The 18,116-nt window shown below is 37.8% G+C and overlaps 1 protein-coding gene across 1 annotated transcript in view; it reads left to right on the plus strand.

Moving 5' to 3' along the window:
- SLC10A6 (solute carrier family 10 member 6) overlaps positions 1 to 18,116 on the plus strand; it is a 56,497-nt gene that overhangs the window by 31,173 nt on the left and 7,208 nt on the right. Inside the window, 2 exon segments of the mRNA XM_077142927.1 lie at positions 11,648 to 11,766; positions 14,181 to 14,269. Coding sequence (XP_076999042.1) covers positions 11,648 to 11,766; positions 14,181 to 14,269 — 208 coding nt within the window.

Consider the following 18,116-nt stretch of genomic DNA (forward strand, 5'->3'; position numbering starts at 1 on the left):
AAAATAAGGAGTTAATACCTTGTGGAGTTGTTATGAGGAGTGAATGAGTTAATACAGGCAAAGTGCTTAGAATTGCACCTGGCACAAAATGCCATGTAAGTTACTGTTAAAGGGGATAGACAAAAGAGTGCTGAGTTAGGGATCTATGGGTTAGTTTCTATGTGCCTTCGAGCAATTTAATTTACCTCTTCGGACCTCTGTCACCTCATTTGTAATATCAATTGGTTTGACTCTCTGATGTCCTTTTAAGCTTTAAGTATTTTGTGACTATAGGAGAAGAAAAGCAAATTATAAATTCCAAGTGTTCACTAATCCTTATCCCAGTTTTTAATGTTTCTTCTGAAGCTATTGGGCAGAAATGCCTCTCCTTCTCGGTCCTCAGAGAATCAAATGTGTAACTCTATCTTACCACCCACTAGGAGATATTGCGATAGCCAGGCTGCCTCTGTGCCTGACCCACCAGGTCTGCAAGCTTCCTTGGGGCTGTGAGCCCAGCGCCAGCCTGGTGTTAGTAACCATTGGGTAGGCATTGAGTGAAGTACTGAATGAAGATTTCTGATTGCTTGTGTATGTTGCAAAAAATGCTCATGAAATACAATTGGGTTATTAACTAACTCAGGACATCTCCTACTGACTTCAGTTGGACAAATTTTGACATATGAGTTTTATCCTTCCTTGAGGATGTGTTTGGAAAGGATTTTGCCCCCTGGTGCTTGTGGAGTTTGTGAATTTTGGTGGTTAAATTTTGCTTTTAAAGACGTTCTTGGTCCTTCAGCAGAGATCCTGGAAATAGGATTTCAGGCTCTTCAGGTTAGTCTGACATGGCCTGGTGAACTGAAGTCCATCCGTGCTTGAGACTTTGGAGGCCCCTAAAATTGAACCCAGTCTTCTTCATTTACTCATCATGTGACTTTACGTAGGCTTCTATAACTCTCTGAACCTTAGTTTTCTCCTCTATAAAAGAGAAACATAGGACATAACAACTAGCACATAGTGCTCAATGTGTTCTAGTTTTTATTATTGGGCAGCAGGCAGGGCTTGCATTGATGTTTGGCCTTGAATTACTTTCTATGGTCAAGTCTGTTAACCCAATCTTAGAAGTCCATCTAGGCAGCCAGATTATTTTTTATTTCTTTCAATGAGAAATAAATGTCTCTTTTTGGAGTTCTGAACATCAGAGTTCCTGATGGTATCGGCTTGGAATGAAAACATTTGAATAATTTAACTCCAGTTATAAAATACTATACTTATTGACACTGCATTTTGATGTGACACATTTCCTTATAATTTCACTGTTTTAAGAAAGGTCCAGGATTTCCTTGTTTGTTCAGACTTGCTGAACCTGTCTCATCATTTTCTGTATTAGTTTGGGGATGATGATGTCATACTTCTTAGTGCAAGTGGAATTTTGTTTTACTGAAGTCATTTTTGTCAACCCTTTTCCTATATTTGAACAGCCAAGGGACCCAGGTAGTAGTCACATCCTCTGCTCATGCCACATTGGAATTTCATGGCAGTAAAATAAAAGATGTGACTTCCCACAGCACTCACAGAAGTTCACTGGGTGCTTTTCCAGCTCCACTGGTATTTATAACAGTTGGCAGAGCATCAGGGTCATCTGTCACCATCCTTGACAATTACTGTGAGCATCCCAGGCTTGACGAAGTGTATGAAAGATGGAATAGTGACCTTTCTAGTCAAAGACTCAGAATCAGTCCAATATAAATACCCCACTTTGCTTCTCATCATCATGACTCTCCCCTTACTGCTATTTGAGCCTACGCCAAACAGGGGGGAATGCTGTGCTAGCTCTCGTGAAGTTCAAGATTAAAGTGATGTAGCATGGAATTCCTTTCAGGAGGAGTTAAAATTCCTTGGAGAGCCAAGAAGATATAGTACAATCTTAGGCTAAGAATTTGGAGAGGCATCCCAACACTTGTTTTATGTACACAGAGGTTTTAGCACGGTGACAAACTGGTTTCCTTTATTCTGCCCCTCTAGTCAGGTATAAGTCTGTGTTCAAAGTAAACATTCTTATTAGGGTAAAATAATTTAAAACTTCATATGGAATAAAAAGTGTACAAGAATTGCTAGGAAAAGTTTGAAAAGGGAAAGTTATGTGAATATTGTACTGCATATAAAGACTTACTATGAAAACGCACTAATTAAAATTGGTATTTGCCTAGGAAAGAAAGAAAATTATTAACCAATAGGATGACACAGGGTTTCCAGAAAACATTTTGAATATATTTGGAAATTTAATATATGATAAAGTTAAATTCAATTTACTGGAAAATGATAGTTTATTTAGTAGATGGTATTGACACAGTTGCCTCTCAATATAGAAGAAAATAAATTAGTCTCATACAGTATACCATATAAAATCTGTTTTAAATGAGTTGAAAATATAAAGGTAAAATATCCATCTTTAAAAAATGTGAAAAATGGGAGCCACTATTTGAATACCCTTAAGGTGGAGGGAGATTGTTAAGAAGACAAGAAATTCAGAAGCCGTAACATTTTTAAAAAACTGATTTGAATACTTAAATGTTAAATTTTATTATTGCAAAATTCAGAAGCAAAGTCAAAAATATATAATACACTTTGAAAAAGATTCCCTTCATACATGATGGCACATATTCTGATTTTAAAAGAGCTCCCACACATTGAGGGGAAAGAGTCAGACAACCAAAGGTGTTTGGAAAGGACGTGCAAGAGATCAATAAATCCGGAAAAGTTCAGTGTCATGGATAGTCAGGAGTATAACTAACAGCAAGATATGTTTTTCAGCATTCTGATGAAGATTCAAAGATTAAATTGTTGACAAAAATGGTGGGATCGATCACATCCAGTGTAAGTATGAGAGTGTAAAATACAATAATAATTTTTGAAAGTAATCTGACATTATCTGTTAAAACAAAAAACAGATTTTGACATAGAAGTCCATTTTGATGAATCTATTCTACAGAAATAAAAAATTAGAGTGGATTATGTTCAAGGATGTTATATTATAACATTGCTTATAATGGCAAAAAAACTAAAGCAACTTGTCCATTATTGAAATGGTTGAAATAAATTGTGGCATATTTCACTTATGGAATACTCTGCAGTTCCTTTAAAAAATGAGTTTAAACAATACATATTTGCTAGAAAGATTGTCTATGGTGTGTTAAGGGGGGGGAAGCAACCAAGTTGCACATTAAGGTGGATTGTATAATTCCTTTAAAAAGACAAAAAAAAAAAAAAGAAAGAAAGAAAAAACCCTACTCATTGAACAAGCCAACATGAACTACAAGGACGATTTGAAAGGAAAAATGAAAGAAGAAAAGGGATGTATACAAACACTTGAGAGTTATGTGAGCCCAGATTTTTGAAAAGGATACCGGTCAGCTGAACATTTACTCCTTGCAATTTTATTCACATTCTTACTTGGAAGGAGCAGTATTTTAATCACGCTTTTATGGAAAAGTTTCTGTTCTTCTGGATTGCTATGGAGGATTTTCAAGAAGTCAGAAAGGACTTACACAGCACCAGTGTGTTGATGTGTGTGTGCTCTAAGCTGTACAATTATTCAGTAAGTAGGGAAGGACCTGCTCACGTGTACTGCACACGAGATTGTGCAAGGACCCAGCGATGGCAGACAAATAAGGCAGGGAGCTCACAGTCTACCCCAGACAAGCAAGTAAACAAGCGTGCGTGTAGGCTCAAGTACAGTACGTGAGATCACGCCAATTAAACTGTGTCCAGAGGGCAATGGGAGCGCCAAGAATGAGCAGTGGAAAGGCAGGGAGGTGTCGAGGGCGCCAAAGACCAGATGGGGCCAGTCAGGAAATGTCTTAAATGTTCCCACCCCAGTGTGCGTATCCTAACTAGATGTAGGGATAAGGTAATGAAAACCTAAACTAAGCAGACCTGTAGCAATGCTGTGTAGTACCCCACAAAGACAGAAGAGATGTTTGTTTATTCTTTTATTGGGAACATTTCAAATACATACAAAAAGTAGAGAGAATAGTATAATGAATCCCTTTGAACACATCTACCTGCTTCAACAATTATCAACACCTGGCTCATCTCGTGTCATCTCACCCTTCCCCACTCACTCAATGGATTATTTTGACTTCATTCTGTAACTGTTTCGGTATGTGTCGATGCTAGATTGCAAAATATGGCCATGAATTCCTCCCATCCTGGTAGGCACTTTACTTTGCAGTGAAGCTGCTTTTCCCATCCAGAGGTGGGGCTGATTTCCCCACCCCTTGAATCTGTGCTGCCCTTGTGTCCTGTTTTGACTAATAGAACGTGGTGGAAGTGACTCTCTGTGACTCCAAACTGAGACCTTAAGAGGCTTTGCTGCTTCCACTCTCTTGGAGTGCTGCAGCCCAGAGACTTCCATGTAAGGAAGCCAGTTTCACCCCCCGGAGGATGAGAGGGCATGTGGAGGAGAGCGGGGGCACCCAGCTAACGGCTGGCCCCAGCTGACATGCGAGTGGGGTCCTCTTCAGCTTTCCAGCTCAGCTGATTCTCCAGCTGAATTCAGCTGCCTAAGTCAGGCTCTCCCCCACAGGAACTGCCCTGCCAAAGAGCCTATTGCATAAGGACATATTCAGACAGGATAGACTTTTATATATATATTTTTTGTTGGGGGCAGGGAGGTGGGGCGTACATGGTCCAGAAATCGAACCTGCGTCTCCCTTATGGAAGGTGAGCATTCTACCAATGAACTACCATGCACCCTTAGAATTATATTTTAAAAAACAAGAAAATGAACAAAAAATGCCAGGAATCTGGTTTCCTATGGTGGAGAACAGTGGGATGTGTCAGGGGAAGAGCATAAAGATAGAGATTTTATATTACTCTGTGGTTACTTTAATTATTGCATTTTATGATTATATGCTGCATATTACATAACATGGATATGTTATTAAGTTGGTAGGTGTTCACAGATCCCCATTTTCAGCAGAGTTAGAAAACATTTTTAAAAGAGAAAACACATGGTGATTTTATACTGATATTTCTGCTTTAGATTTCAGAAGGCAGTTTTTACTGAACTTCCTTGTTATATTTGTCTCTTTCCTCTCATACTGAAAATCTTGGCTCCAAATGAAATTAACATAATTATTTGATTTATCATACATAATACACATATACTAGTTTCAAAAATTAAAATAACTAACTTTATATAGAACCTATATTACATTACATATTGTAGCAACGATTTTTTGGGGGGGAAGTGCAGAGTCCTGGATTTTTTTTTAATATAGTAACTATGATTACTGATTACTGATAACTAACAAGAATCACTGGAAATAGGGTTTTACTGTTGTTCTTTTTGTCATTAGGGTATATTCCATTAGAAATGTAAAAACAAATTACTTTATTTTAGAGCCACTTTTAACGATTTCTCTTTTTTGGTTAAGCCACAGATTTAATATACTGTTAGATTTATTTATTTTTTAAAAACTTTTTAATTGTATAGTATAACATATGTACAAGTAAAGAAATAAAAAAGCAATAGTTTTCAAAGCACTTTTCAAAAGTAGTTACTGGACACATCCCAGAGTTTGTAATGGGCTACCATATGATCCTCTCAGGTTTTTCCTTTTAGCTGCTCCAGAGTATAGGAGGCTAGAAGGAATAAATCTTTTTTTATCATCACAATCGACTTTTTTTTCCTTTTTCTGTGAAAAACAATATATATGCAAAAAAGCAATAAATTTCGAAGCACAGCACCACAATTAGTTATAGAACATATTTCAGAGTTTGGTGAGGTTATAATTCCATAATTTTAGGTTTTTACTTCCAGCTGCTCTAAGACACTGGGGACTAAAAGAGATATCAATGTAATGATTCAGCATCATATTCATTTGCTATGTTAATTTATTTTTAAATGTGATCTAATTTCTTCTGAGAGAAGTGTTAGTTTACAGGAAAATCATGCATAAAATACAGTGTTCCTACATACCATCTTATTATTGACACCTTGCATTAGTGTGATACATTTGTTGCAACAGATGAAAGAATATTTTTATAATTATATTATTAACTGTAGTCCATGGCTCACCTTGGGGTTCACTGTGTTGTGCAGTCCTGTAGATTTTTTAAAAATTTTTTTATTCTAGTAACATATATCCAACCCCAAATTTCCCTTTTTAACCACATTCAAATGTATATCCCAGTGCCGTTAATTTATGTTCACAATGCTAGCACTACCATCACTACATCCATTGCCAAACTTTTCCATCATTGCAAATAGAAAATCTATAAAATTTAAGCATCAACTCCCCATTCCCCACTCCCACCCTGGCCCCCGGTAACCTATGTCCTATTTTCTGACTCTATGAAGTTGCTTATTCTAATTGTTTCATATTGATGAGAACACAAAATATTTATTCTTTTGTGTCTGATTTCCTTCATTCAACATGTTGTCCCCAAGGTTCATCCATGTGGTCTCATGTATCAGAGCGTCATTCCTTTTTATGGCTGAATAATGTTCCACTGTGGTGTATACCCCACGTTTTGTTTATCCATTCATTGATTGATAGCAGTTGGGTTACCTTTAATTTTGTTTTTATATCTAGGAGTTTAAAAAATTCATTTTGATTAATTTTGTTGTTAAAATTAGGTAAAACATTTACATGGTTTCAAAATCACATTTATATAAATACAACAAATGTATGGCACTTATATAAGGTGTTAATAACAGGTGGTATATGGAAAAATATGCCTAAGCTGGTTTTAAGTGAATAGTACTATTTTAATAATCTTTCCTCAATTGTAATAAAGGTAACTACTATTTAAAAAATGTACAATTATAAAAAAGTGCTATTGTCATTTGCAGCAAATGTTCCACACCAATGCAAGGTGTTGTTTGGGAATACAATTGCATGGGAACCCAAATCTAATGCATGATTGTTCTGTAAATCCACAACTTCTCTAATAAAAAAAAAATCACATCTATAAACAATGCATAGTCAGAGAAATCCAGCTTCCATTGCTATTCTCTCCACGTTTTTCCTCTTTCCCTCTACAGGTATCCATTTTTTAATGACTTATTTAATGTTTCTCCCTATGTGTATGTATTTCTCTATCTGTACATGTACACACACAGAGGCAGATATGTGATATGTATATAATAAGGAATTTTGTTCACAACTTCTTTTTTGGGGAGGGGGTGTTGGTTTCTATACAGACTGGAAATCGAACTCAGGAATTCTGTAGTGAGAATTCTACCACTGACCTACCTTTTTTTAAAATCACTTTTTAATTTATAGTTCCATTTTTAAAAAAACAGTGAGCATATAAATGAGTCTATTGGGCATTGGGAGAATGAGAATGGACACAATAAATTAGGTAAATGGTAGTAATATTTGTACACACTTTTCTCTGCCTTGCTTTTTTCTTTTTCATAATATGTATTATTTAATAATACTACTTATAGTAAAATATTGGAAACAACTTGAATGCCCAGGAAACAAGATCAGTTGAATATATATTGAATAACTTTGGACACATATCTTTTTTGTATCTTTGACAGTGTATCTTTGGTATGGATTCCTAAGAGTGGGATTGCTGGGTCAAAGAGTAAACCCATGTATAATTTTGCCAAATAATGTAAAAATCCATCCTTGGGTAGACCATTTTGCATTTCCACCAGAAATGAATCAGAGTGCAAAGGGAGCCTTTTAAATATCATTGAAGTTAAATGGACTGTGTCACTAATAGTGTATGCATTTTTCTAGTAGAAAATGTTAAGTTAACCATTTAAGCAGATTGTTTTATAGGCAGGGTCATTAGATGAAAAATTTGGTGATATTTATTAGAGGAAGGATGACAGATGCTTTAGTTTGTTAAAGCTACTGGAATGCAATATACCTGAAACAGAATGGCTCTTATAAAGGGGAATTTATTAAGTTGCAAGTTTACAGTTCTAAGGCCATAAAAATGTCCAAATTAAGGCATCCAGGAAAAGATACCTTAAGTCCAAAGAAAGGGCCAAGGAAGTTCAGGGTTTCCCTCTCAGCTGGGAGGGCACATGGTGACATCTGCTAGCTTTTGCTTCTCATATCATAAGGTTTTTTCTTTTGCTCCAAAGTTCTCTGGCTTTGTGGGCTCTGTGGTTTTGGTGGCTCTCAGCTTTTTCCAAAATGGTTCCTTCTTAAAGGGCTCCAATCACCATCCCCACCTTGAGTGGATGGAGACACATCTTCATGGAAACCATCTAGACAAAATTTATCACCCACAATTGGGTGAGTCACATCTCCATGGAAACAATCAAAAAGCTCCCATTGAGTAACATTGAATGAGGATTAAAGGACATGGCTTTTCTGGGGTCCATATTAACTTCCAACCAGCACAACAGATTACTTGTAGGTCCAATAACGTGCCAGGAGACCTTGTTTTTTGTACAGAAGGACCTTAGACCCATAAAGGTTTTCCTTTCCTCTCCTTTGTGGAGCAGGAGGGTAGTTGATGTATGATCATTTCTGCAATCTTTCTCTGGATCATTCACACCCCAGATACAGATAGACCACCCACAGTGAACAAGGCAGTCTGTTGTGAGAACTTAAGCAAAGAATATTAAAAAGCTCCCCAGGCTTTCTGGGCCTAGCATTGTGGTAAGTTAAACTCCTACTTTAGGCCCTGGGTTTGTGTGTATGATGGTCCTTCTGCCTTACCGCACTGGGCAGAGTGGCACTAATAGTCAATAACAATGCTTTTATATATATTTAAGGCGATTGTGCAATTTGTTTTCCAGCAATTTAAGTATTTTCTCAGTCCCCAGGGTGTCTAGAACATAATTTCCATTTGCCCTATCTCCCCTAATTTTTCTCCCTGATTCTTTCACTGCTTCTATCATTCAGATAGGTGCCAAGGAAAGCTAGAACTTGGGAGTAGGGTGTGGGGGCAGGTTGCAGGGAAGTGGTGGTGGGAGACAGAAGATAAAATTAGTGTGAAAGGCACAAAAAACTGGGGGAAGACTGAATGGTACTCTCTTAGTGTGCAGGGCTGCTATGCCAAATAGCACACACTGATTGGTTTAAATAACAGGAATTTATTATCTCACTGTTTTTTATTATTCTTATTTATGTTTTATGCCCTCCCCCCCAACTCAGTACACATATGTCCATTGTGGATTAGGTTTTAGTCTTAGAGCATTTACCTGTTTGTTTTTAAATCTCACTGCTGTGGAGGCGGCGACAGGGCCATGCTCTCTCTGAAGTTGGTAGAGTTCTGGTGATGGCATTCCTTTGTCACATGGCAATCTCTCTCTCTTTGGTTTCTCCTACTTGTCTTCTATTTCTGTGTCTGGTTTCTTTTGCTAATAAGTACTTTAGCCATATTGGATTAAATCCTGCCCTCATTCAGTTTGGGCCACACCTTAACTAATAATATTTTCAAAGCTCTTATTTATAAGTGGCTTCACACCCACCAGAACTTGGATTAGACCTGGATGTATCTTTTGTGGTATACATGATTCAATCCCCAATAGGTATTTGTTCTAGTTTGCTAGCTGCCAGAATGCAATATACCAGAAACGGAGAGGCTTTTTAAAAAGGGGAAGTTAATAAGTTGCTGGTTACAGTTGTAAGGCTGAGAAAAATGTGTCCCAATTACAACAAATCTATAGAAATGTCCAATCTAAGGCATCCAGGGAAAGACCTTGGTTCAAGAAGGCCGATGAAGTTCACGGTTTCTCTCTCAAGTGGAAGGCCACATGGCAAACAGAGTCAGAGTTTCTCTCTCATCTGAAAAAGCACATGGTGAACACGGTCAGGGTTCCTCTCTCATCTGGAAGCGCACATGGCGAACACGGCATCATCTGTTAGCTTCTTCTCCTGGCTTCCTGTTTCATGACGCTCCCTAGGAGGCATTTTCCTTCTTCATCTCCAAAGGCCATTGGCTGGTGGACTCTGCTTCTCGTGGCTATGTCGTTCTGCTCTCTCTGAATCTCTTTCATTCTCCAAAATGTTTCCTCTTTTATAGGACTCCAGAAATTTATCAAGACCCACCCAAATGGGTGGACACATGTCGTCACTTAACCCAGTTTAACAACCACTCTTGATTAAATCACACCTTCAGGGAGATGATCTAATTACAGTTTCAAATATTCAATACTGACTAGGGATTAGAAGAAATGGCTGCCTTTACAAAATGGGATTAGGATTAAAACATGGCTTTTCTAGGGTATATCATCCTTTCAAACCAGCACAGTTTGGATTCACTGGATTCACTGACTTCCTCCCTGCACTTCTGTTGGCATTTAGCCTTCACTTGGAAGTGCTCTTAGATTCCAAGTTTTCCTGAAATGTAGCCTTCTGGCTTCCCACCTCCTTCTAGGCTGCTCTGCTTCCCGTGTACTAGGGGCCGTTCTGCCTCCCCCGAGTCCCAAGCTGGAGACCCCTTCTACCCGGTTCTCTTGTTTTCTCTCATTAGAAACATTTTTTTAAAAACCTTTGCACTGAAATTACATATTTAAATATTATAATGTGCAAGTAAGTGCTTTTCCCCAATCAAAAAAATATAAAGACTTAAAAAATAAGATTTTATATATGAAGAATACAATTTCATGAAGCAAAAACTTAGGTCACACCAAACAATAAAAGTACATTTTTCAAGCTACAGTCTTTGAAGGTTCTAAATGGAAGGACTTTTTTCCTCAGACCCAAGGTACTTGTAGATTCTTTAGAACCACGGCACTTAACATGACTTAGCCTTTTTACTTAGAGGCAAATTAATCACAATAATGTTGGTGATAGACAAACCCATTCTATCAGAAGTCATTCTTACCTGTTACCAAAGACCAGGACTCTGTTCTGATATTCACATTTGTTTCCCAGGTAAAGCTGTGCTGCGTGGCTATTGGCCTGACTGCTTGCCTTTGGTTTATCCACCTCATGTATCCACGACAACTGACTTCCAAAGGCGGCCGCATTTGTGTCTCTAGTGCTGACAGCAGCTATAGTCTGGAATTTTCCTTTGCTTACCTAGGATATTATAGAATACCCCACTCTCACCTCTAACTTAGATACCTTCTCAAAATGATTTGAAGTGACCCAGTTCTTCTATCAGTAATGCTATTTTAAAGGCTAGAAATAATGCTCTTTACTCTACCTCTTCCACCTTGGGTCAATCCCTATTTCCAAACATAGAGTCACACAATATGAAACTTGGAAGAGAACTTTTAATTTAGTCCAGCATCCCACACTGATTCCCTGAGGGTCAGTGGCTGTGGGGATTGTATGGCATGTGACGTTTCAGTGACTTCTTCCTGATGGATATTTAAGAGCTGAAAAGATTCCTTGGATGGATCTAAGGGATTTGAAACAGATGAGAGGACTGGTTGGTGAGGGGGAGAGGAAGCAGCCACTACATTGTAGGTTCTTTGAGGGCAAGAATCGTTATAGCACCGAGCAGAGAATTTAGGGCAAGTAAGTGTTCAAATAAATATAAATGGAAATCTTTTCTAGACCATGAATAAGCCGTCCGACACAATTTGTTGAATACAGTGCAATCAGAGGAGAGAGCCTTAAGTAATTTACCCCATGTAATCTCTAAGAAATTATGTCCCAGGAGGTGCTTTTGATAAAGACTAAATGCTTAATTTCAAATTCCCCCTTCCTAAGCATTGTTTTAATTTTACTTTCAGCATCAGTATGACGACATGTTCCACAGTGGCTGCCCTGGGAATGATGCCACTCTGCCTTTATCTCTATACCTGGTCCTGGAATTTGGAGCAGAATCTCACCATTCCATATCAGAACATAGGTGTGTACTGGACTTGTGAAATGGAATAGTAACAGTAATTGTAATAATAATAGCTTGTCATTTATCCCATATGCAGGGATTTTATGCATTAGATAATTTATTTCCCCAAACATCCCTAGACTATGGCTTCTATTATTATTCTCACTTCTGAGATTTTTTCAGGTTTAGAGAGGTTAAGTAACCTCACCAAGGTCATACAGGGTAAGTGTAGGATTGGAATTCTAACTTGGGAATCTGACAGTCCAAGCTTTTTTTCAAAAAATCATTTTTTGAAAATAAAGCCAAAGAACTTGTTATTGTTTAAGCTTATATAATTACACTATAAAACAGCCAGACTTTTTATGATCCAAAGTTTAACTGGATCACAGTGGCTCTAATTAAACCTCAGTTCCTACAACTTCACCTTTTTCGTTGCCTGTGAGTCCTGACCTTTTCTTTACTGATTGAACATAAATGATTCCCATTGATTTTCAGAGCTCACACAACTGCTAACCATATTTCTTTCCTTATCTCCTGCCCTGAATATTATTTTTTCCTCAAACTCTGCCCTTTCTCTGGGGTTCTCTATGTGTAGTTACGAGGCTTGGAAGAGACAATTGAGTAAATGATCCACTTGTCCTAACTTGGTCAGAGCCCTTGGAGAAGTGATAGAAAATATAATTCTTAAAACTCTTTTGAGTGTCAACCTGGAGTCTCAACTAAGACTATAATCCTTTTTTTTTTTTTTAATTAGAGAAGTTGTATCTTAACAGAAAAATCATGCAAGAAAGTACAGAGTTCCCATATACCTCCCATTCACACACAGTTCTCCCTATTAGTTACACTTTGCATTATTGTGCTACCTTTGTTACAATTGATGAAACTATATTATTCTAACTATGCTATTACCTGTAGTCCACAGTTTATATTAGGGTTCATTGTTTGTGTTGTACGTTTCATGTTTTTTTTTTTGGTATGCTGTATAATGGGGGTCACATTTCATTATTTTTCCATGTGAATATCCCCTTACTGCAGCACCATTTGTTGAATTTTTCTTTCTTTCTTTTCTTTGCTTGTTTGTTTGTTTTTGGGAAGTGCACAGGCTGGGAATTTAACCCGGATCTCCTGCATGGCAGGCGAGAATTCTATCACTGAACTACCCTTGCACCCCCCATTTCCATGTTTGCTTGTTTTTTTTAAAATTTATTCTGGTAACATATTTAACCTAAGCTTCCAATTTTAACTAGTTTCACATATACAGTTCAGTTGCATTGATTGCATTCCCAAAGCTGTGCTACATCCCCACCCTCCGTTGCCAAAACTTTCCCACCACCCCAAACAGAAATTCGGGACCAACTAAGCATGAATGCCACATCCCCAGCCCCACCCTGGTCCCTGGTAACCTGACGGTTAGAAACTACTGGTCTAGTTTCTGACTCTACGAATGTGCACATTCTAATTATTTCATGTAAGTGGATCATATGATATTTACCCTCCTGTGTCTGTCTTATTTCATTCGACATGATGCCTTCAGGGTTCAAGCATTTCAAGACTTTGGGGGTGTCCAACCCGCGGCCCTTAGTTTAAAATGATGTATTCTGTGAGCACCCAAGAAAGACTTGGTGGGAAAACAGACACATCTCCCTATGACAGGGGAAGCGCATGGAATTTGTAAAATTTGAGTGCAACAATTTAGAAAACATGATTTAATGTGCAGCTTTTGTTGATCAACAAGTTATTTCACGTATTATCTTTTGATAACATTCTGAAAGGCACTCACAAACAATTAAAAACTAAAATGCTATGAGCAACTCATATAACTTTGGAGCTAGCAGTGCAGGCATCTGGCCCACTTGGAAGGTGGCTCTGGAAAACATCAGTGTATGGAGCCCTATTGGCAAGTGGATGCCTCTACTGAGCCTGCCTTCGGGCCTTTATTTCCTTTTGCTAATTAGAAAGGCATTTTTTTTTCTATCTGTCTTTGGGCTACCTGGCTACACTTGGAGAATATGAGAACTTGCTTTGGTACGTGTAACAGGCTGTTTTTATGCCTGTAACAGGTCTTTACTTTGTGACACAAATGTCCCAATGGCCTCACATGGTTGTAGAGGGGTAGCACCCATACAGAGCAGCCAAAGAATTTCACACACTTAAAATGATCCTCCTCATTTCTAATCATTATACTCCTAGCTGTCTTTAAAATTCAAAGGGATCATGAGAGAAAAATGACAGGTGTAGCCTGGGGGTATTTGTTAGTGGCACATATCCTTCAAAGGTTCATTCCGAGATTTTTTTCACTTTTGGAGGTGAATGCCAGTTGAAAAATAGCAGCTTTAATTAAAGCTCTTATCTAATTGAAATAGAAATTCTGGAGGAGGGCTGACTAGTCGGGGTGAGAGAGGCAATGCCATCTGATGGGTTTTCCTTCTCTTCAGGAATCACCCTCGTGTGCCTGATCATTCCCGTGGCCTTTGGTGTCTATGTGAATTACAGGTGGTCAAAACAATCCAAAATCATTCTCAAGGTAAATGACTCCACATTGCAGTTAGCACATACTCAGCCTCAGAGACGCACAAGTTCAGAGGTAGGCCATGACTGTCCGGCCCAAATGAGCCAGTCAAATTCGGCCCCACACCCAGCCTTACAGGTCCTTCGTTTTTGTCTCTGGCCTGTGCATTTCCAGCTGAATATGTATTTTTCTCTGCATTTCCCATAGGAGTGACAACCCATTCATTGATGCTTACAATATCCCAGTAAGTGTAGGGCTCTTTAGTGACAGAAGGGCTAAGGCCTATGCATGGACAGAGAGGCCCCATTCATAGGGCTTCCCCATAGGCACTCCCAAGGTGAAAGCTGGTCAAGAGTGCATGAAAGGAAATGCCATGTTTAGGAATATGGTTGGTTTTACGAGACAGCAGGATAAAGCGCTGCCTCTCAGAACCATTCTTAGGGGAGTCTTTCAAGTTACCATTTATACATAAGGGCAAGGTCTGCTGACCACATAAATGTGACCATTTAAGTGAAACCATTCAGAAATGATTGAAGAGTCTGGTCACGAAATGATGATAAGTAGCGCCCCCTACTTGTCCTTGGTTTTGCAAGCACGGTTGGCTTTTGTCTGCCGAGAGAACAGGTGAATGCTCTTGCTATGGGGCTTAAAAAAAAAAAAAAAACTAGCTGGAGAGGAGACATTCGATCAATGAGATCAACCTTCTAGGGTGTTTTTCATTTTTCCAGTTTTATATAGTTCTTGAATATATAAAATTGTAATATTTTGCTTTCATGAAGCTTTAAAAATATTTTAGTTTTATGTTATGTTTATAAAGAAAGAGACATTTGGGGTTAATTGTGGGTTCAGCAAATAACCTCAATTATTTTAGTGTGGGATTTATGGTTTGTATAAGTTTAGGTTCTTGTGTTTAGCTCTACCTGGTAGAACATGGCCTCTCTACTTGCCTGCATAAATGGATACTGTTTCCCAATCTGGCACAAGATTGGAAAACTCCCCATCGATTCTCCAAAGAGATGAAGCTATGAAGGAGAAAACTGGAAGAAAATAATGGGGTCTTATAGCTCCGGGTGCAGCCAAAATGCCTCTTGGCTCCATAAAGTTAAATTCTTTGTTTGGGGTCTCTATAAACTCAGCTTCACTCTCCATATGTCACTTGCAGCCCACTCTCCAAAAAGTAGCAAGAATGAGAGAAGAGGGGTTGATAAGCAGAGAAATCTGTTGGGCACAGAAAGCAAGAGAAAATGTGAAATGTTATGCATTAAATATAGGTGACTCTAGCATCTCTTGTGCATGTTTTATTTTCACTCTGTCAGCTGTATTCTTGGGATAAAGTCTGTTCTTTCCACATTCATTATTCAATAGGAGACATTTCAATTTCAGTAGGACAAAATTTCCAATGTAGCAGTGTATGGTTAGATACAAAACAAGTGGAGAGAATATGATTACGAAAAATCTCTTACATTTCAAGTACATTGTTTTGACTACTTTCTTTAAAAGTGCACCTAGCAAAAACTCCCATGATCTTTTAAGAGTCTCTATTGACCGTCAGTGTCAATGGAGAAATCAGATACATTTTCGACATCAGCTTCATCATCTAAAAAAGAGTAGATTTAAAACCCCTTTCTTTTGGCATTCCCACAGGATTTGTGGCAGAAAATATTTTAAAACATGCATGAAACTTTTAGTGCACCTCAGGAAAATAGGCTGATATCATTATTATTTTAGTTCGTCTTCATTCTCTCTTCTTAGTCCTCATGGTTTTTAGATCTAATACATTTTCTGAACAAACTTTGATTTTCTTCATTTGCTCTTGTGACTTCTAAAGTTTGAAATTCCTGTTTGGTAGACAGATGAAGAGGAGCTTTTATAATCAGAGACTTTCTTTGTGTGTTCTAGAATCTTCCCCGTTAGGGAAAGGCCCCCATCTGTCCCTAGATTTGAGTAGTAAAAATGATCCTTGGAGCACATCTATGCTACATTATTATTGATGTAACAGTATATTATTGTTGATTTTGTGTTTGTTTTTGTTTCTGTTTTTTACCCCCATAACCATCTCCCTCTGTATCCTGAGTCATTCCAAGTCAAGGTTGGAGCAGTCCCTAGGTGCACGGTTTGCAGAGTGCTTGGTATGAACGGGACCTTGCGTGGACCTGATTTTCCCAGACTGTCCTGAGTCACCCTTCTTTCCTTTCCTATCTCACCATTTTAAAAAATTTTGTTTATATCACCAAAGTAAGAGACACAGTATTCATTTAGGAGAGGATAGCTGAATCTGTCAGTATGTCTCATATTGGCTAGTGGAAAACGGGCCAATTTCATTTAGGGCAGAGCTGGGGAGGGGACAATTGGGTATCAGGGAGGTGTCTAAGGTGATACAGGGGTGTTGGAGGCTTATTGTCACATTTCACTTTGTTCACAGTTTTGTCCTCTCTGTGGAAAACTCTATTATGCAATCCTTCCGGCCAAATCCTTTACCTATAGGAAAAAAGAGTCCCTGTCGTAAAATAAGGAGCTTATTAGACTTGTGTCCTGTCCCTTCAATTTCTAGCCTAGCCAATCACTTGACCTCTTTGGAACCCAAGATTCTCCTCTATAAAATGAAATTGGACTAGATGGCCTCTAACCTCTCCCTCCCCCTTTATTTATTTATTTTTCTATGAAATAATTATAATTATATTTTGCAAAGGATTACATATCCAATGAATTCAGTTATGATGCAAACAGTTTACATCTTCCCATATTGACAGAGAAGTACACATACATTCTCTAATCACAAAGTTTATATTCACAAATAACTTTTTGCTTAAAGACAAAGAGTAGATTTAAAACCCCTTTCTTTTGGCCTTCCCACAGGATTTGTGGCAGAATAATGATCACAACGGGAATTTAGTTATTTAATGCAACCACTAATCTAATGTTGCCAATCAAATCTAAGCAGTTATAACATAAAACCAGGGCTATATTCAGTGGACATGCATTAATAATCTATACAACTTAACATTATACCAAAAAAAGGAATTGAATATAAAATTTCCCTTAATTTTTGGTGGTTTTCAAACACCATGGCACAGATTACTAAAAAAACTGTACAAACAGATTTTAAATATTTTCACCAAAAATTTGAATAACACTTTGAAATTTTCATACTGGGCTGAAGATTTAAAACATCCAGCTAGCTCTGATCTTTCAAAATTGACAGATAAATATTTACGATGACTAAGATAGGCTTCAATTACCATGAGACTGGAGGACAGTCCCTCCTATCAAAAACCCTTTGGGTTAATTTTTCAGTGCAAACATATCTTTGTAAATACTGTGATAATATAAACTTGGAAACATACCATTAAAATCAGGACAGAAATGAAAAATAACACACAAGTCGATCTTATCTGACCTGTCAGCATAAAGCCCTTAGGCTCCCAAACACCCAGAACTGTAACCCTTTCCTCTCCATATAAAACCAAATGAAGAAGAGTTAAATGACTTTATTTTACTGCTTAGCGTTCTTCTACGGATTATCTTTCACTGTATAGCAAAGCAAGGGTCAAGCTCTGTTAACCTCCTTCTCTAGCATATAATTAGCAAAGCATCAAATTTATAAATTGGTCTGGCAATCCAAAATGCTGAACACACTTTTCAAACAAAACAAGCTTTTTTTCCCATTGTTACTTCTATGTGCCATGCTATTCTTGAAACTTAGATGGCTACCAATAAGATAGGGAAGCTGTGAACACATCTTGTACTTTTCATCAGGTTAAAGTCCAAATCTCCTTATCTCTGGTATTTTAAAAGACAAAAATATGAAACACATAATTAAGGGACTGAAATGATAGCAGAATACAAAAAACAAACAAACAAA

This window comes from Tamandua tetradactyla, chromosome 24, assembly GCF_023851605.1.
Source record: "Tamandua tetradactyla isolate mTamTet1 chromosome 24, mTamTet1.pri, whole genome shotgun sequence".
Taxonomy (NCBI): Eukaryota; Metazoa; Chordata; class Mammalia; order Pilosa; family Myrmecophagidae; genus Tamandua; species Tamandua tetradactyla.